The sequence below is a fragment of the Lutra lutra genome, chromosome 2 (assembly GCF_902655055.1).
Source record: "Lutra lutra chromosome 2, mLutLut1.2, whole genome shotgun sequence".
NCBI lineage: Eukaryota > Metazoa > Chordata > Mammalia > Carnivora > Mustelidae > Lutra > Lutra lutra.
In genome coordinates this window covers 112077440-112098807 of record NC_062279.1, presented here as the reverse complement: position 1 = coordinate 112098807, position 21368 = coordinate 112077440, and the positions used below count along the sequence as shown (strand labels likewise).

General features: G+C 35.7%; 1 protein-coding gene across 1 annotated transcript in view; it reads left to right on the top strand.

Annotated features, from left to right (window-relative positions):
- Positions 1-21368, top strand: part of ZGRF1 (zinc finger GRF-type containing 1) — an 88410-nt gene that overhangs the window by 41428 nt on the left and 25614 nt on the right. The window contains exons 12-20 of the mRNA XM_047718245.1: positions 3509-3632; positions 7087-7742; positions 8674-8812; positions 9500-9684; positions 10823-11019; positions 12205-12344; positions 16715-16858; positions 19160-19274; positions 20725-20987. Of these exons, the coding sequence (XP_047574201.1) occupies positions 3509-3632; positions 7087-7742; positions 8674-8812; positions 9500-9684; positions 10823-11019; positions 12205-12344; positions 16715-16858; positions 19160-19274; positions 20725-20987 (1963 nt within the window). The remainder of the gene's footprint in view (positions 1-3508; positions 3633-7086; positions 7743-8673; positions 8813-9499; positions 9685-10822; positions 11020-12204; positions 12345-16714; positions 16859-19159; positions 19275-20724; positions 20988-21368) is intronic.

The following is a 21368-nucleotide window of genomic DNA, read 5'->3' as shown; positions in this document are numbered from 1 at the left end:
GTCCCCTACTATTATTGTATTCTTGTCGATGTGTTTCTTTGATTTTGTTATTAATTGGTTTATATAGTTGGCTGCTCCCATGTTAGGGGCATGGATATTTAAAATTGTTAGATCTTCTTGTTGGACAGATCCTTTGAGTATGATATAGTGTCCTTCCTCATCTCTTATTATAGTCTTTGGCTTAAAATCTAATTGATCTGATATAAGGACTGCCACTCCTGCTTTCTTCTGATGTCCATTAACATGGTAAATTCTTTTCCACCCCCTCACTTTACATCTGGAGGTGTCTTCAGGTTTAAAATGAGTTTCTTGTAGGCAACATATAGATGGGTTTTGTTTTTTTATCCATTCTGATACCCTGTGTCTTTTGTTTGGGGGCATTTAGCCCATTAACATTCAGGGTAATTATTGAGAGATATGAATTTAGTGCCATTGTATTGCCTGTAAGGTGACTGTTACTGTATATTGTCTCTGTTCCTTTCTGATCTACTTTTAGGGTCTCTCTTTGCTTAGAGGACCCCTTTCAATATTTCCTGTAGAGCTGGTTTGATGTTTGCAAATTCTTTCAGTTTTTGTTTGTCCTGGAAGCTTTTAATCTCTCCTTCTATTTTCAATGATAGCCTAGCTGGATATAGTATTTTTTTTTTAAAGATTTTATTTATTTATTTGACACAGAGAGAGAGAGATCACAAGTAGGCAGAGAGGCAGGCAGAGAGGAAGGGAAGCAGGCTCCCTGCTGAGCAGAGAGCCCGATGCGGGGCTTGATCCCAGGTCCCTGAGACCATGACCTGAGCTGAAGGCAGAGGCTTAACCCGCTGAGCCACCCAGGTGCCCCTGGATATAGTATTCTTGACTGCATGTGTTTCTTGTTTAGTGCTCTGAATATATCATTCCAGCTCTTTCTGGCCTGCCAGGTCTCTGGATAAGTCTGCTGCCAATCTAATATTTTTACCATTGTATGTTACAGACTTCTTTTCCCCGAGCTGCTTTCAGGATTTTCTCTTTGTCACTAAGATTTGTAAGTTTTACTATTAGGTGACGGGGTGTGGACCTATTCTTATTGATTTAAGGGGGGTTCTCTGCACCTCCTGGATTTTGATGCTTGTTCCCTTTGCCATATTGAGGAAATTCTCTCCAATAATTCTCTCCAATATACCTTCTGCTCCCCTCTCTGTTTCCTCTTCTTCTGGAATCCCAATTATTCTAATGTTGTTTCGTCTTATGGTGTCACTTATCTCTTGAATTTGCCCTCGTGGTCCAGTAGCTGTTTGTCCCTCTTTTGCTCAGCTTCTTTATTCTCTGTCATTTGGTCTTCTGTATCGCTAATTCTTTCTTCTGCCTCATTTATCCTAGCAGTCAGAGCTTCCATTTTTTATTGCACCTCATTAATAGCTTTTTTTATTTCAACTTGGTTAGATTTTAGTTCTTTTATTTCTCCAGAAAGGGCTTTTATATCTCCCGAGAGGGTTTCTCTAATATCTTCCATGCCTCTTTCGAGGCCGGCTAGAACCTTGAGAATCATCATTCTGAACTCTAGATCTGACATATTACCAATGTCTGTATTGATTAGGTCCCTAGCCTTCAGTACTGCCTCTTGTTCTTTTTTTTGTGGTGAATTTTTCCTCCTTGTCATTTTGTCCAGATAAGAGTATATGAAGGAGCAAGTAAAATACTAAAAGGGTGGCAAAGACCCCAGGAAAATATGCTTTAACCAAATCAGAAGAGATCCCAAATCGTGAGGGGGGAGAAAGGGGATAAAAAGAGGTTCAGAAAAAAAAAAGAAAGAAAGAAAAAAAAAGAAACAAAAAAAGAAAACGAATAAAAAACATATAAAAAATATATTAGATAAACTAGTTAAAAAACGTTAAAAAAAAGAAAAGGGTAAAAGTTAAAAAAAATTTAGCAGAAGAAGAGAGAAAAAAATTGAAAAAAAAATTAAATTAACTGCAAGACTAAAGAATCATGGGGATAAAGCCATGAGTTCCGTCCTTTGCTTTCTCCTCCTCTGGAATTCTGCTGCTCTCTTTGGTATTGAACCTGCACTCCTTGGTAGGTGAACTTGGTCCTGGCTGGATTTCTTGTTGATCTTCTGCGGGAGGGGCCTGTTGCAGTGATTCTCAAGTGTCTTTACCCCAGGTGGACTTACCAGGGTCCAGGCCGAGTAATCTGCTCGGGTTTGCTTTCGGGAGCTTTTATTCCGAGCGCTTTGCATAGAGTTCCAGAGGACAGGAATGAAAATGGCGGCCTGCCAGTCTCAGGCCCAGAGGAGCCGAGAGCTTGGGGCCCCATTCCTCAGTGCGCCCTCAGAGAACAGCACCCATTTACTCCTATCTCCCTGGCCTCCGGCCTCGCTCTGAGCTCACCGAGCCTGCGACTGGTTCAAGGTAACCACGAGCTGAGAGCTCACTTCTCGGCTCTGTCTCTGTAGCCGGCTTCCCCGTTCTAATACCTGCAAGCTCTGAGACACTCAGACACCCCCGATCCTTCTGTGACCCTGTGGGACCTGAGGCCACGCTGACCCCATGTGGGCTTCACCCTGGTTTAGCCTCTGGAGCGATGTCCCTCAGCGGAACAGACTTTTAAAAGTCCTGATTTTGTGCTCCGTTGCTCCGCGGCTTGCCGGGAGCTGGCCCCTCCCTCCGCGGTCTATTTTCCCGTCGCTTTGGATTCACTTCTCCGCCAGTCCTACCTTTCAGAAAGTGGTTGATTTTCTGTTTCTAGAAATGCTGTTCTTCTTCTCTTCGATCTCCCATTGGATTTGTAGGTGTTTGCAATCTTTAGATAAGCTATCTAGCTGATCTCCTGCTACCTGAAGTAGTCTCAGCCTGCTGCTTTTCCGCCATCTTGACTCCTCCTCTTCATGGTTCTAGTCTTAGCTGTATTTTCTTTTCACACTTCTTACCTTCCTATAAATCCACACTTCCTAGGAGCTAAGGATTCCAGGTGAGGAATTGCAGTACCTCGGTGGCTCTAGTGGCTCCCGCAGCATCGAGATTCATCTTTAGAACCAAATCTGCACAACCCCTATCAATCTAAATCAGAATCTGACCCATTTCAAATAAATCCAATAGTTTTTATTATTTATTTATTTATTTAAAAGATTTTATTTATTTATTTGACAGAGAGAGAGAGAGAAAGCAGAAACAGGGTGAGGGACAAAGGGAGAAGCAGGCTCTCTGGGGAGCCTAATGTGGGATTTGATCCCAGGACCGTGGGATCGTCACCTGAGCCCACGGTAGACACTTAACTGACTGAGCCACCCACTGACTGAACAAAATAAATCCAATAGTTTTTAATGTTCTGTATTTTACTTTTTATGATTATTATTGCCTTTAATGAGTTTATTCTATCCTGCCCCTTTGGGAAGAATCTTTGTCCTGCTATAACTCTACATAATGTGCTTGAAAGCATTATTTTTATAATGTAGGTTACTAGAATTCATTCAAACTATAGGGGGAAAAGTGTAATAACATTTTGTTCAGTAGTCTTGTTTTTTCTTTCTGAATAGGCAATATCAGCAGAACAAAGGAGCTCTACATTAAACCCTGTTTCTACTTTTACTTTGAACTCAAGAGATGAAGACTTTGTGATGGAATTCTCTGAGGAGTCCCTGAAAGAAAGAACTTTACCTGGTGACCTTCTCTTCCTCAACTTAGTTACTATCAAAGTGCTCTAATACCTCTCTGTGTAAAATGAAGTTTTTTATTTGAGCAATTGTTACTAAAGTAAAAGTATCTTAGGACCAGATTCTTTGTCGTATCCCTCAAGCCTTCCCTTTTTCTATTCCAGATGGCTCTTACTTCCAAATACGGTATTTCCTTCAAACTCGCAGGTTCCTTCTTACTTCTGTCATTTTCTCATTATGGACCTCTGAAATTGTCTTCTATCATTACGGTTCTTCTCACAGCTCTAACTCCAGAGCCAGGCCCCTCTATTGCCCACTCCCCTCCCAGGGGAACAGTTCATTGTCAATGTCTCATCTACACCATTGGTTGACTTTGTTCTAACCTCTTTCTTTCCTCTGATTTTCTTAGGGGTCTCTTCAACTGCTGCTTCTGCAGTTGCAGTTTCAGGTCTCTTTTTTTTTTACTCCTACGTATGAGTAAATTCCTACTTTGTGACAAGTATAGTACGTTCTGTAGGATTCTTTCCTTTAACTTTTCTTTTTCTTTCTCTTTTCTTATAATTTCACCAGCGGATCTGCACCTGATTCCAAAGCTGTGTTGGGTAAGGGGTGAAGTTGTAGGTAATTTTTTTGGTCATGAGTGGATGATACAAAAAAGAAAAACTTTGTAATGTGAATGAGTAGTTGTGTTGGAAAAGGTTTAGTGGGTATGGTTAGTAGAGAAAACAAGGTAAGGAAGAGTCAGTGTGGGAGGAGTGGGTATCCAAACAAGTGAAGTGACAATGAAACAATAGATAATTTTCATAGTTAAGCCATGGGTTTTTCTTTATTTTTTAAAATTTTTATTTTTAATTTTTTATTCAAGTATAATTAACATGTAGTATTTAATTAGCTTCAGTTGTAGAATACAATGATGCAACAATTTTATACATTTCTCAGTGCCTATTGAGATAAGTGTGTTCTTAATCTCCTTTATCTGTTTCACTCCTTCCCCCCACCCACCTCCCCTCTAGCAACTACCAGTTTATTCTCTATATTTAAGAATCTGTTTTTTGTTTATTTCTTTTTATCTTTTTTTTTTCTTAAATTCCACATATGGATGAAATCATATGGTATTCGTCTTTCTCTGACTTATTTTGCTTAGTATTATACCCTCTAGGTCCATCTATGTTGTTGCAAATGGCAAGAATTCATTCTTTTTCTTGGCCGAGTAATATTCCATTCTCTGTGTGTGTGTGTGTGTGTGTGTGTGTGTGTTTACTGCATCTTCTTTATCCATTCATCTGTGGATGGACACTGTTTCCATATCTTGGCTATTGAAAATAATGCAGTAGACATGGGGATGTATATATCTTTTCAAATTAGTGTTTTCATTTTCTTTGGGTGAATACCCAGTAGTGGAATTACTGTATTACGTGGTAATTCTATTTTTAATTTTTTGAGGAACCTCCATACTATTTTTCATTGTGGCTGCACCAACTTGCATTCTCACCAACAGTGCATTGGGTTCTTTTTCTCCACATCCTTGCCAACACTTGTTATTTCTTGTCTTTTCTTATTTTGGCCATTCTGACAGATGTAAAGTAATATCTCATTGTGGTTTTAATTTGCACTTCCCTGATGATGAGTGATGTTGAACATTTTTTCATGTGTCTGCTGGTCATCAGTATGTCTTTGGGACATGTCTATTCAGGGATATCTGGATGGCTGTCAATAAAGCAGTGGACTCTTGACTTCACCTCAGGTGATAATCTCAAGGTCCTGATATCAAGCTGAATCAGGCTCCATGCTCAGCAGGGAGTCTGTTTAAGGATCCTATCTTCTCCCACTGCCCCCCTCCCCCGCTCGTGCTTGTACACATGCTCGCGCACACTCTTTCTCTCTCTAAGATAAATAAATTTAAAAGAAAAAAGGAAAAGGTCTATTCAGATCCTTTGCCCACTTTAATGGAGTTACTTGTGGTTTTTTGGTGTTGTGTTGTAGAAGTTCTTTATGTCTTTTGGATATTTACCCCTTGTCTGATAGAGCATTTGCAAATATCTTCTTCCATTCTATAGATTGCCTTTTTCTTTTGTTGATGATTTCCTCTGCTGTCCAAAAGCTTTTTATTTTAGTATAGTCCCAGTAGTTTTTAATTTTGTTTTTGTTTCTCTTACCAGAAGAGACATATGTAGAAACATGTTTCTTGGCAAATGTCAAAGAAATTACTGCCTATGTTGTTCTTTAGGAGTTTTACGATTTTAGGTCTCACACATATGTCTTTAATCCATTTTGAGTTAATTTTTTTTAATGGTGTAAGAAAGTGATCCAGTTTTATTCTTTTACATGTAGCTGTCTGGTTTTCCCAGCACCAGTTGTTGAAGAGATTTTCCCCATTGTATAGTCTTGCCTCCTTTGTTGTAGATTAATTGACCATGTAAGCGTGGAGTTATTTCTGAACTATTATTTGCTTTCATTGATCTGTATGTCTATTTTTATGCCAATCTTTTACTCTTTAATGAAGTTTTAACTTTTCTGTCAATGTTGCTGATTGGCTTCTTAGAATTATAATTTAACATTATAGAAGAATATCATTGGCTCCCCTATTGCTGTACTACCTTCCCAAGTGATCACTATAGTTTATTTCCAACAAATAATAAGTCTGTCAAGAAGGCACATTATCATAAAATAGGAAACCATAGGATTGTCAAATAAAAACTTTAAGCTTATATATTTCCTATGTAGTATTATTCATTCACTTATTTATTCTACAAATATTTATCATTGCTTTTTACAATTTCAGGAGTATGTCTATTACTAGCACTGCTCACCGAAGGTATTCCAAAATTCAGCCAAAATCTGCCATTACATGAGTTTACCAGAGTTGAACTCTTATCACATACCAACAGATCAGAATAAAGCTAAATATCTTTGTTACCCTGAAAGTGAACATATTAATTCATGAGTGTAGTAAATATAAAGGAGGTTATAGTCGTATGGTCAGATAAATAAACCATGAACTTTAGTCTCTGGAGTAGGAATGTAAAGTTGAGAACGAACAGTTAGTTCTGGGTTTTTGTCCTGACTCTGCCAAACAGTAGTCATGTTACTTCTAGGTCTTGGTAGTCTCGTCTGTAAAATGAGTACAATAAATCCCTTCTTGGCTGTAAAGTACTCTGAAAACTTAAGTGCTATGTAAATATAATCTAGTGACTGGTGGTGGAAGGGAAGCCTTAGCTAAGGGGGAAAAGAAAAAAGAGAAGGATTGCAAGTTCATCAACCTTAAGAAAGTTTGAGTCTCTTAACTTTGAAATCTAAAATCATTAAAATTTTTATATTATGAAAGTGGAAATAAAATTACTGATTTTTTTTCAAGGCAAGTTGGTACTTCTTCTTTTTTATACAGATAGCTACTGGTTTTTAGAGCCTAGGTGGTGACTGTAATACATTTTTTATTTAATCAGCTTTTTTTTCCCCCCCAGTTATCAAAAAATCCAGTTCTCTGGAGAATAAGAACTTTCGAAGGCTTCCATTAGTAAGTAGAACCCGAGTTCCACTTATTACCTTGCCACCTGCTGAAAGGTCACCTGATTTAGATTCTGGTTCATACGTGATCAACTTTGACAGGCAAGAATCTTCTGGTCCCCCGCCCATATTCAACTTGTGTGAAGAATCAGGAGTTCTTTCTTTTAGCTTTGTGCTTGAGGACCAAAGTGAAACTTCCTTCTTTAAAGAATCTAGAGAAGTGACTCCAGGGGACATTTTACTTCTCAATAATCTATCTACTCAAAGCAAGTGGCTGAAATATCAGAACATACCCCAGTGCAACTTGACTACTCCAAACAGAGTTGATAAGAAAGTAACAGATGGCTTCTCTCCTGAGATTATTCCTGGGACGCATTTTAGTGACACAGGTGAAAGACAGAATAATACTGTGAATGAAATCTCTTTAGACTCTATGCATTTGCAAATGTTAAAAGGCATGCTCCATCAGCAGCAGCAGGATTTTAGCAGTCAAGATTTGGTTTCTAGAAAGAAAGCACTCTGTTTGAATATAAAGCAGACTTCCAAGATTGAAAATATTCAAAACATGTTAGGAGAGTCTGCCTGCTACATCTACAGTGTAACAGATTTACAGGTGAGGAAGTGTATTGATGTATCCTGGTGCATTTTTTCCAATAGTTATTGTCTGAATTTTATTTTATTTTATTTTTTTAAAAGATTATTTATTTGACAGACAGAGATCACAAGTAGGCAGAGAGGCAGGCGCGGGGGGGGGGGGGGGAAAGCAGACTCCCCGCTGAGCAGAGAGCCCAATGAGGGACTTGATCCCAGGACCCTAGGATCATGACCTGAGCTGAAGGCAGAGGCTTTAACTCACTGAGCCACCCAGGTACCCCTGTTGTCTGAATTTTAACAAAAGAATTACCAAAATCATATCGAGCAATGATTTTACTCCTGGAGCTGATGGCTTTTTTGTTTTTTCCTTTTTTGAGTTTTCCAGAACTCTAGGTATAATCATATCTTCTTTGACTTAAAATCCTTCCTAGTAATTGTGGACATTAAGTAAACTTAAATATTTGAAAGTGTCTGGTGCAGTATCTGACACATAATAACTAGTTAATAAATTATAGCTTCAACTATTTCCACTTCGATTACTGCTCTTACTGTGATTGTTCTGATTTTTCACTACGAGTTCAGTTTTGCCAATCAGGCCATAGTTAATGTAAAGTTAGATCTTATTATGTATTGATTTTGCACAATTATTGTAGTTGTAACCGGAAATTGAAACATACAGTGTTGTTCTTATTAGCAAAGTTTTTCCTAGCAAAAACTAAAAACTTATTAAGGGACAGAAACATTTATTCTTATTTATATGATTAAAATTGCCATGCATAGCCATTTTTGCTATATTCCCTGTCTCATTTAGAATTAGCAAATGATTTTCAAGAATTCTGAAAATTAAAAGAAAAATGTGTTTGTTATACATCTCTATAGAAAATAACTTTCTCATTAATAAACAGTATTTTTCTGGAGTTGTTATAATAACTTGAATTATTCAATTTCAGGAGATAAATGGCTCTGAGCTATGCTTCCCAAGTGGACAGAAAATAAAATCTGCTTATCTTCCCCAAAGGCAAATTCAAATACCAGCTGTTTTTCAGTCTCCTGCTCATTATAAGCAGATTTTTACATCTTGTCTCATAGGTATGACTTATTTTTCTATTTTATTATGATTGATTGCTGCTTAATATAAGTAGTATAGCTATAGAAAGCATAATATTTTATACTGTGAATTTTCATATTAAATTCTCTACTTGAGATTCGTTATTTTCCATATGTTTCCTCCAGTTTTCAACAGTAACTTATATGCTAGTTTAAGGTCAAATTGAGTTTCATTAAGAGGGAAATGACGGTATTATCTTTTTCAAGTTATAATTTTTCATGTTTTTTGAACTAGAGGTGTTACAAGTGGTTTTGTTAAGAAATTTTAAACATGATGCATGATAAGTTTTTTTTTTTTTTTTTAAGATTTTGTTTATTTATTTGACAGTGAGAGAGTAAGCACAAGCAGGAGGAGTGGGAAAAGGAGAAGCAGGTTTCTCTCTGAGCAGGGAGTCTGATGTGGGGCTCTATCCCAGAGTCCTCAGATCATGATCTGAGCCGAAGGCATACCTTTAACCGACTGAACCATCCAGACACCCCAGCATGATTAGTTTCGATAGTTCTTTTGTTTGTGCAAGGACAAAACTTACCTTTGAAAAAATGGATATTAGCATTAAGTTATAGATTACTCTGTTAAAAGGCTTTTTTGAATTTAGCTAACAGTGGACATGATACAAACAATTATTTTATATTTCATCTGTACTTTTTTCCTTTTTTTTTTTTTGGTAGAACATCTAAATATATTGCTGTTTGGCTTGGCACAGAGGTTACACAAAGCTCTTTCAAAAGTTGACATATCATTTTACACATCATTAAAGGGAGAGAAACTGAAAAATGTAGAAAGTAATGTGCCATTCTGCCATCATCATCAACCTGCAAAACTTGTAATGGTTAAAAAGGATGGTCCAAATAAGGTATTGTTGCCTCTTCTTGCCTATTGCCTCACCAAATACTTGTAAAAAAGTTTAGGTACCTACTGCTTTATGACAAGTTTAGTTAAAGAGCAAGTCTTGATTAGGAGCCACTTGAGGTGTTAGTAACTAACATACAGTAAATTCCCAGGAAATTTTTATTGAAAGATTATCTGTGTTCTAGGATGCAAAAGTGTGAGTTAAGATCATCCTTCACATTGCTTAGGAACTTACTACATAGTGGTGGATGGAGATAAAAGGAAATTTTGCATAATAGTGTAATTGATACAGTAGGAGGGATATGCCCAAATTATAGTTATAGCACTGAGAAAGGAATATGTCCCACCTGAGATCTTAGAGAATGCAGAGATGAGCCTGAAAGAAGTGGAAGTTGAAGTAGTTTATTATGTGATCCCCAGTATAAGTAACAGATAAGGCCTTAGGAATATAAAAGCATAGTGATTTTATTTGCATTGCTGATAATGTATTAAAGTGGGAGAAATCAAGCTAATGTTTATGTATTGTATATATATATTTAGATGTAAATTCAGTTGTCAAAAGCAAGAATTCATAAATAATGTAACTACAGAATAAAATATTACAGAATCATCAAAAGTCTTTTTTTCTTTTTAAGATAATTTGATGACATTGTTGTCATGTGTCCAGTATGTTGTGTATAAAGGTTAATTTATGGAGTAGAAAATACATCATTATCCATCATTATCTGAGTTTTATTATTTTAAAAGTATACAGTGTAAATTTTTGTGTGCATATGCACACACTTATGTGAGTGACAAAAAAGGCCAAAAAGAAATGCACAAGATATTTCTTGTAGTTCTTTCTGGTTTTCTATAGTGAACATTTTAAATTGGGAAAACAATAAATTTTGTTTTTCAAATAAGCTTATATTCTCAGAATAATGTAATTTTTTGATGAGGAGAAAATAAATGGAAAAGTAGGTGGTTTTAAATTTTAGTGTGTTGTTTAAATTGATATTAATAAAAAGATTAACTGGTATAATAAATAATTTATTAAAGTACATTAATGCCAAACAACTTTTTATATGTCTTGACAAATACAGTACAAAAACAGTAAAATACAAAATTTTTCTTCCTAAATTATAATATCTTTTTCCTCTTAGGGCCGTCTCTTTTATACCTGTGATGGACCCAAAGCTGAACAATGTAAATTTTTCAAGTGGCTTGAAGAAGTGACCCCAGGATATTTAACACAAGAAGACTCTCTACCTAGCATGGTTTTAAGTGATACAAAGAGTATTGGCCTATACTTAAGAAGTCAAAAGATACCTCTCTTTGAGGAATGCCAACTTTTGGTGAGGTACGTTTCTTGGTACCAAATAATGCCTGTAATTATATCAGAAGATAATAACCTCACATGATTGTCATCAGTTTTTTGTTGTTGTTGTTGTTTTAAGATTTATTTATTTATTTTAGAGAAAGAGTGAGACAGACAGCAAGTTGGGGGTATGGGAGAGGGAGAGGGAATCTCAAGCAGACTCCCTGCTGAGCACAGAGTCCAATGTGGGGCTTACTCCCACAACCCTGAGATCAGGACCTGAGCTGAAATCAAGAGTTGGACGCTTAACCACTGAGCCACTGAGGGGCCCTTATTGTCATCAGTTTTAAAAGAGATTGAGATAGGAAAAATATTTAAAAGTATCTAAAACCTCAGTTTTTCTAACTGTAAAATGGGAATAATTTTTTAAAGCTATTTTTGGCCCCCTCTAAACATCAAGCAGTGTCAGCAATATGAAGGTGACTGGCAGGCATGCTGTTTTTCCAAGCATTTTTTTTTTTTTTAAGATTTTATTTATTTATTTGACAGACAGAGATCACAAGTAGGCAGAAAGGCAGGCAGAGAGAGAGAGAGGAGGAAGCAGGCTCCCCGCTGAGCAGAGAGCCCGATGTGGGACTCGATCCCAGGACCCTGGGTTCATGACCTGAGCCGAAGGCAGCGGCTTAACCCACTGAGCCACCCAGGCGCCCTCCAAGCATTTTTATATACGGTCACAATCCTAAGGGAAACCCTGCTTAACAAACCACAAGAATAATTTTTATCAGTGCTGGATAATAATGGTCGTTCACAAAGCTGAACTAGGTAGTTTTGTAGGATAATAGAATGCTACGTTTTGGAAAAATGTCTTATAAAAGTAGCTATAATGAACATTTGCATGGTAATTTAATAACATCTCTGGGGGGTTTATACATGCTGTGCCCTCTTCTAGGTACTTTGCATATGTTATTTCATTTAATCATCACAATAACCTAGAAAATACATAAATCTTTTTTAAAAAGTGCTCATCACAAGGAGAACAATTTGTAAATCTGTGTGGTGATGGATGTTAACTAGACTTATTGTGGTGATCGTTTCACAATATATGCATATATTGAACCATTTTATTGTACACCTGAAACTATTATAATGTTATATGACAATTATATCTCAGTAAAAAATTTGTCCCTTAATATTTAAATTCACTTTTACTTTTTACTCATTTTTCAGAAAAGGATTTGATTTTCAAAGAAAACAGTATGGCAAACTAAAGAAGTTTACTACTGTAAATCCTGAATTTTATAGTGAACCTAAAAGCAAACTTTATCTTAAGCTGAGTCGGAAGGAAAATTCTTCAACTTATAGCAAAAGTAAGTTGATTGATCATTTTGGTGACTATGTCAGCCTTGCATCTCCATTACATAATAGCTCTGTAAATTCTTTCTATTAAAGAGGTTTTATAAAATACTGCTTAATAGTAGCATGTATTGTGAATTATTATACAATAAATTGGACCATTTCTAAAAAGCATTTTTAAAAATTTTAGTTTTTTAAAAAAACCTTACTAAAGACTCCCCAAATCTATTTAATTTTGTTTAAAAATTATACTAGCTTCTCGGCATTATGTAAGTATATATTCCTTCTGAATGAAGGAAGCATTATGTTGATTTGTTGATTGCATTCTAGCAGAAACTTCATGTTGCTGACCAATAACAAAACTATTTAAGGTAGGCTACTTTGAATAGCACTAATTTAAACCCATAAATTTTAGGTTAATATGGATTTATTTCCCATCCTTGAACATAACTACCTTTTAAAAAATGACTACAAACTTGTCCAAGGTAATTTAATTACATTTATTTCATGTTTCCCTTTTAGCATTTTCTGGATTTTTCTCTTATTAATATATATCATCAAAAACTGTTTTGAATATAGGTCTTTGTATGGTAAGCCTGCTAAGCCTTGAAAACTTGAGAATATTTTTATTACATATTCATATTTGAAAGATAGTTTTGCTACATTTCGAATTCTAGGTTATAAGTTCTTTTCATTTAATATTTGGACCTATGGAAGCAGCAATTTTATATGTTTTAACCGAGTATTAATATACTTGGTTACGTTCTTGCTGTTGAAAATCTGATGCCACTATGATTCTTACTCCTTTATATGTTATTTGCTCTTTTTGGTTGGAAGCTTTAGAATTTTAATTTTCTCTCTGACTTTTATAGTCTTATATTCCCTATAATGTGTCTACATATGAATTTTTCCATTTTCTCCTCTTGGGCACACTGTTGGCCTTTTAAATATAAAGTCTTCTATCTCTAAACTCATCCACTATATGCATTAAATATGTATAGCTTTTTGTATGTCTGTCATCTCTCCATAGGGTGTTTGTTTGTTTGTTTGTTTTAAATACTGAAGTCAGCACATCTGGGTGGCTCAGTCAGTTGTGTCCACTTTCAGCTCAGGTCATGATCCCAGGGTCCTGGGATGGAGCCCCATGTGGGGCTCCCTGCTCAGTGGGGAACCTGCTTCTCCCTCTTGCCCTTGCTTGTGTTCTCTCTATCCCTCTCTCTCTTTTTCAAATGAACAAATAAAAATCTTAAAAGAAATACTAAAGTCTTTTATCTTTTCTATTTTTTAAATTCTGGGAAATTGATTTCCATTATTTCTTCGAATAATCTTCGCTTTATTTTTATTTATCTTCTAGAACTTTTATTATTCCAATATTAGCATCTCTGACTCTCTAAACATTTCTTTTATATTGTTTGGGCTTTTGTCCTTTCTTCATTCTGGAAAATATCTTCAATATTGTCTTCTAAATTGCTTTGTTATTCCTCAAAAGTATCTATTCTGCTATTTATCCCATCGGTTATAACTTTATTTTAACTACCATGTTTTTCAGCCTAATATTTTTGTTTGTTTCTTTCTCATTATTTTCTTGGTCATAGTTTGCATTGCTACTATCATCTCTTATCTCTTATAAAAAAAAATCTCTTTTCAGGATAAATTTAAATTCTTTGTCCATCTGTTCTGGTATTTCCTTTTCTGTAGGTCTCTGTAATCCAGTATTTTTTTTTTTTTTTTGAAGTCTTTGTTCTCCTTAAATGTCTCATTATTTTGGCCTGTAAACTAATTTTCCCCTGGTGGTATCAGCTGCTCTTTCTGGCATTGCATATGGGTGAAGGCTGACCCTAGTATGGTCAGCTCCAATGAGGTTAGGGAGTTGGGTTTAGTCCCAGATCTGCCATTTACTGTCCTTGTATCTATGGATAATATATTTAACTTTTTCGGGCCTCATTCTTCCTTCATCAATAAAATGGTGATAATAATAACATCTATCTGATATTTAAAATGTCTTTTGACCCAGAATATAATATGTATTACTGTGTGGGGTTTTTGTTATTGTTGTTTTTAAGATTTTATTTTTTTAAGTCTTCTCAGTACCCAACATGGGGTTCAAACATACAACCCTAAGATCAAGAGTCACATGCTCCACCAAACCAGCCAGGTGCCCCTGGCTTATTTTTATTTTATTAAAAAAAAAAAAAATTCCCTAGGTACATGACCTGCCAATAGATTCTGGTCTATTTACCTATCCCTGGTGGCAGTAATTAGTGGGTATGCTGCCCTGTTTCTCTATCTTAAAGTCCTTCTGGCAGTCTTGTTTTAGCCAAAGACTAAATTAGCCTCAAAACAAATCCTGGAGTCAACTGCTCTAAGAGAGATAGGATTATGCCATCATCCATTAATTAATGTCCCAGCTGACCTTCAATACTCACAATTCCTCTTTGTCTCCTTGGTGGTGAGGTTGGGGTTATCCTGAGAATCTGCTGGGAAAATTCTTCTTCTTTCCCCAATCCCAGAATTCCTTTCTGTCATCTATAAAGAATCAGGAGTTTCCTGGCGTTGTAAGATTTTTATCATCCTTTCTCATTCTCTTTGTGGCTTCTGTAAGAATCTCAGGGCTCTGAAGTAGACATGCCATTCCCACTAGCTCTTTTCTAACATTGTATTGGATTTGTATTTCAAGTTTTTCCTGTCATTTCAGTGGGATATGGAGAGAAAGGAAAGGCAAACAATTTTTTTTTTTTTTTTTTTGGTCAACTATCTTGAATTGGAGATCTTTTTAAGTTATGGTGATGGTTGGATTAAATAAATATTAGCAAATAAAGAATAAATTATTTCTATGTTACCTCAGTTGGCCATTTTTTGGTTTTGTTTTTTGAGAGAGATAGAACAAGGGAAGGGCAGAGGGAGAGGAAGTGCGAGAATTTTAAGGAGGCTCCAAGCCCAGTGAAGAGCCCCAGGTGAGGCTCCATCTCACTACCCTGAGATCATGGCCTGAGCTGAAATCCAGAGTCAGATGCTTAACCGGCTGAGCCACCCAGGTGCCTGGCAAATATTTTTTTAAAAATTAGATATATAATATACTATAATAAATCAGGTTTTTCTAAAGCATAAACATTTTCTAAAACAATAGTTCTGTGGGGATATTGATAAAAGTCAATGTAAAAAAAATGGATTCTGTGGCTAAATAAATTTGGAAAATGCTGCATTAAGCAAATAACCTTAACTAAGATTTTTCAGAACCTTAAATATGCTGATATGCATTGGACTTTCCAAGATGGGAATGTAGCCCAATAAATTATCTTTTCTGATGTGGTTGAGACTCGTGGCTTGTCAGTTAATTTTCAAAGTTGGTTTAAGTTAGGGATTATAATAAATAATGCACGTGAACATTAAACATTTAAACTTAAAATATTTGAATATATTTTTATTTAATGATCTTTTGATGAAGAATTAAGGCTTTTGTTTAGACTGGGTGTTTTGATTGGTGACCTTTTTTTATCTTGTATAAGCCATACCCACAGATACACCACCCATAAAGAATTCAGAATTTTTAAACATGGAGCAAGAACTTGTGAAGAAATCTAAGTGGAGAGTGATTCAAATTTTTTCAATTTCTTTTCGAAGCTTTTACATTTGTCTCAATATATTTGAGTCAAAAGCATTTTTTCTTGTGTATTTTGTGACTTTTTAAAGTAAATCTTAAGTCTTTCTGAATTACTTAATTTTCTTAAAGCAACAATTATTTTTCTTCATATTCATAATGATTCAAATAATACCTGATTAAGTTATAATATTATAACTAATCCAACTGGTATAAATAAATTTTAGAAGAAGTAAAATTGACTCTTTGTAAGTATCAGCTCAACTGGTGGTAGAAATGATGTACAGGTATCGTGGGAAATAGCCTACTAGAGGTACTCAGTATGCCGTGGAGATGGCGTGTTATACAGAAAGAAGAACATTAATTAATCTAGAGCATCTGTTAAGTAGAAGTCTGTTAAGAGAACTTGTATTCTGTCCACAGATTGCCAACTTTATTTGAGCATGAAAACCATTACATGACAGAGCATCTTTTTAGACTCATGTTCTTCCTTGGGAAAGTCTGATATAGCTATAAAGTTGTTTTATAAAAAAGATGAGTTAGATGTTATGTTACTTTATTTACATTGTTTTTTAATATAATCATAAAATAACTTAAACATAAAAGTAATTGCATTAAAACATGAAAATAAAATGTCACTTATTCAGGTTTTAGTTTGGGTAGAATCTGGTAGATAATAGCTAATTTTGTTTTTTGAGAAATAATATGACCAACCATGTAAGAAATCCAAAGTACTTTTGAATTGAGCGTAGTTCTGAGTTCTTTAAAAAATGTTTATCTTTACAGATGATCTTTGGGTGGTATCAAAAACCCTGGACTTTGAATTAGATACTTTTATTGCATGTAGTGCTTTCTTTGGGCCATCATCTATCAATGAAGTGGAGCTTCTACCTTTGAAAGGTTATTTCCCTTCTAACTGGCCCACTAACGGTAAGTGTTATCATGCCCATGTTAATTTATATTAAAAGAAGAATGATAGACATAAGACACATTGTAAGCAAGGATGCTAACTTTGTGTGGGATTATTTGATTAAGGCCAACAAAAAGCGAGCCACCTCCGGGCACCTGGGTGGCTCAGTTGGGTAAGTGTCTGACCCTTGATTTCAGCTCAGGCCATGTTCTCAGAGTTGTCAGGGTGGGGTTCTGCACTGGGCTTGGAGCCTGCTTAAGATTCTCTCTCTCAAAAAAAAAAAAAAAAAAAAAAGATTTTCTCTCTCTCCCTCTCCCTTTGTTCCTCCCCCAGCCCTCTCCCCGGCTCATGCACACTCTCTCCAAAAAAAGAAAAAGTATCCATTTCTATTTCCTACTATTGTATGCAATGTGTTCTGGAAAATAGGTATGAAAGTTGAATACATATTTTTGCAGTTCAAGTGTCAGAGAGCTAACAATATAATAAAATCTTGAACCCTCACTTAAGTATTTTGTTGAAGTTTTTTTTTTTTTTTTTTTAAGATTCATCCATTTATTATTTGAGAGAGAGAGAGAGGTGTGGGGGGCATTGGAAAACGGAGAGAGAATCTCAAGCAGACTCCACGCTGAGCACGGAGCCCAGTGCAGAGCTTGATCTCATGACCTGGAGACCAAGACCCTCAGCTGAAACCAAGAGTTGGATACTTAACCAACTGTGCCACCCAAGCGCCCCTTAAGTTGATTTTTATATAACTGATTTTTAAAAATATAAACATTAAAAAAAATAAGAATTTTCTCAAATAATTTCTCATATCAAGTTCTGATTCTCTTGGTTTTTTAATTCTTTTGGCTTATTTTTCTAATAGGGTACATTTAGTAAACACATCATTTTTTTTACATTGAAAAGGTCTTTTAGATTTTGTAGGGATTTTGCTAGCAGTGGAACAGGAAGGTATGATTTTTGAGAAATTTTTAATAAGATAGCAGGCTACTAGCCTTATTATTATTATTTTTTAATAAAGGAAGTTTTAGTGGACTGAATCCTTGTCCAGTTCAAAGAATCTGTAGATTTCTCTATACATCCTGATCTCTGGAATAATTCCTGATGGTTCAATTTGGTCTATAATTAGAGACACAACATTTAATGATTCATTTCAAGTATTTTTTAAAAACTTTTTTAGGAAAGATTTTATTTGTGAGATTTATTTATTTATGAGAGAGCACAAGCAGTGGGAGTGGCAGGCAGAGGGAGAAGCAGGCTCCCTGCTGAGCAAGGAGCCCAATTTGGGACTACATGGGACTTAGTCCCAGGACCCTGGGATCATGACCTGAGCCAAAGGCAGATGCTTAATCAACTGAGCCACCCAGCCGTCCCTATTTCAAGTATTTTTTTTTTTTTAAAGATTTTATTTATGTGACAGACAGAGAACACAAGTAGGCAGAGAGAGAGAGGAAGGGAAGCAGGTTCCCTGCTGAGCAGACAGCCTGATGTGGGGCTTGATCCCAGGACCTGACACCATGACCTGAGCTGAAGGCAGAGGCTTAACCCATTGAGCCACCCAGGCACCCCCCCTATTTTAAGTATTTTGTATACATTTTTAACTTCTGATTGTTTTCAAGAACCGAAAAAGCTAGTCAACTAGCTTGAGTCCAGTAAAAGTCCAATTGTTAAATATTTGTTACTTAATTTGTCACTTTCATATGCATCTTTTCATATTTGTTGCAATTGTTCCCCCATATCAGCCTTCTGACTTTATGCTTTCTGTATTTTCCTATAAAATAGTTGAAGAAATGAAAGAAAATGTTCAGAAATTACACAAATCCTACTATACAGCACAAGATGGTGTGCTGCTTAGTTGGAACTGTCTAGCGGTGTTACCATGCACTAACTCAGAACAGTTGTTCTTGCTCATTAGCTAATGTATAGAAGGCTAAATTTGATTTAACTTATGCAATTTATGGATACCCATATAAAATGTATGAATAAGCAGTGTTATAATTTAATGGATGAAAGGACCTCCACAGGTACTTAAGGGTTTATTTTATGTCGTGTGATTAATTCAGTAGCTGAGCTCTGAGTTAAATGAACATTTGGGGAGAGGGGAGGGCAGAGGAAGAGGGAGAGAGAGAATCCTAAGCAAGCTTCACTCTCAGCACAGAGCCTGACACAGGGATAGAGCCTAGAATGTTGAGATCACAACCAGAGCTGAAATCAAGAGTCAGATGTGTAACCAATTGAGCCACCCAACTGAACGTTTTGATAGCTTTTTTATGATCCATTTTTTTAATATTAAATGTTCATTTTCTGCATTCTCTCTACAGTGGTGGTCCATGCATTGTTGGTTTGTAATGCTAGCACAGAGCTGACCACTTTGAAAAACATTCAGGACAACTTTAATCCAGCTACTCTACCTCTAACACAGTATTTGTTAACAATGTAAGTCATTATTTTACCTTTGGGTCATTGGTATTCCAAAGTGTGACTAAATGTGAATATGAAAATGCAGTCAAAGTCCAGTACATAAATTTTTACCAGTACTATTTTTATTATCTTTCAGAGACAATGAGATTACTGCTTGTCTGTAGTTAAAAATAAAAACTCATAAAATAAAAACTAATACAAATTTTTTCTGTTTGTCAAGGAGTGATATATTAAGGATCTTTTGAATGTTGATTTTTTTTATTCATTTGTATTTTTATGCCACAAATTATTAAATATCTGAAAGAATCCTTTTATAGGTTGAATTCAGTAATGTAATCGATACTAACTTTATTCTTGACATAACTTATAACTTCTAATTTTTCAAGAACCATTCCCCTTTTTAAAATATTGGAAGTGATAGTCTATTAAATTCACTAAAATGGTAGGTAAAGTCTAGTTTCTAATTTGGAATTTTATGATCTCTTGTGTGGTGTTTCATTTTTCTCACCATAATGAAGTTCTAGGTAAACAATTAAAATCCTTCTGATTCCATTATGTTATTATCTTTTTTCCTTTTTTAATATTTTTTGTTTATTTATTTGACAGAGAGAGACAGTGAGAAAGGGAACACAAGCAGGGGAAGTAGGAGAGGGTGAAGCTGGCTTCCTGATTAGCAGGGAGCCCGACGTGGGGCTCAATCCCAGGACACTGGAATCATGACCTGAGCCAAAGGCAGACACTTAATGACTGAGCCACCCAAGCATCCTATCTTCATTATTTAATCTTTTTTTTTTTTTTTTTTTTAAAGATTTTATTTATTTATTTGACAGACAGAGATCACAAGTAGGCAGAGAGGCAGGCAGAGAGAGAGGAAGGGAAGCAGGCTCCCTGCTGAGCAGAGAGCCCGATGCGGGACTCGATCCCAGGACCCTGAGATCATGACCTGAGCCGAAGGCAGCGGCTTAACCCACTGAGCCACCCAGGCGCCCCATTATTTAATCTTTGAAATGAATTCTTTCTTTATAGAAATAGAAATAAAACCAATTTATTTATTCTGGTATTACCTGAAATAGAGGCCATATTAATTATCTAAGTCAGCCTTATATAGTGGAACATGGGCTTTAAAATCAGTACACCACTTATTATCTGTGTGTGTTTTGGGGAAAAAAATTACTATTTCTGTATCTCTATTTGGGGTGGTTACTTCCTAATGTTGTTTTTAAGATTATATCCAATAATATGTAAAATGCTTAGCATAGTGCCTGCACATATTTGGTCATCAACAAATGTTAGTTCTCTTCTCTTTCCCCCACTTCAGATTGGGACATATATCCATTTGTACCTTTAAAAAAAGGTTCTCTGTGATGCATATGAAGGTTAAGCTATGAATAGGTTTATTTATTTCAAAAACCCCTAATTTTTCTTTTTATTCTTTTTTTTTTTTTTTTTGCTGCCTTTTTACTAGGTCTTCATCAACAATAGTTAGCAACAAGAGAGTCAATAAGAGAAATTTTATCCCACCAGCCTTCTCAAGCATCAACACAAAATTTGAACTTCTCAGCCTAGAAGCAACATTGAAGTTAGCTAGTGAATTAATTCAGGCACACAATTTAAATAAGGATCAAGCTACAGCTTTAATTCAGATAGCTCAAATGATGGCATCCCACGAAAATGTTGAAGAAGTGAAGGAACTGCAAATCCATACCCTCCCTATCACGATCATACATGGTAAGAAGCAAGGAAGATAATAGTTCTAGTAAATATACTGTTATATAAGCTTTTGTAACTTAGTCTGTTTGTAATTTCCTAGTCAGACAAGATTCCAGAAAAACTCTACATAGATTATTTTGAATCTGAACCTACTTTAGTAAACTATTAGTTGAGAGCAGAAGTGACCACCCTGAAAGGGATAATAGGCAGCATATCTGATGAGTTAGTAGCATTATACTCTCATTATTTACAGCATCCAGATGTGATCTAGGTATCTACGTGTTGTACTGTCAGAGTGAACTTCAACTCTGAGCAGCAAAGCCTTTTCTTAATTCCTAGTCAGCTCACTCTTTCATCCTCCCCCAGCAGCTATTCCAAACCTTCATTCTTTTTTTTTAA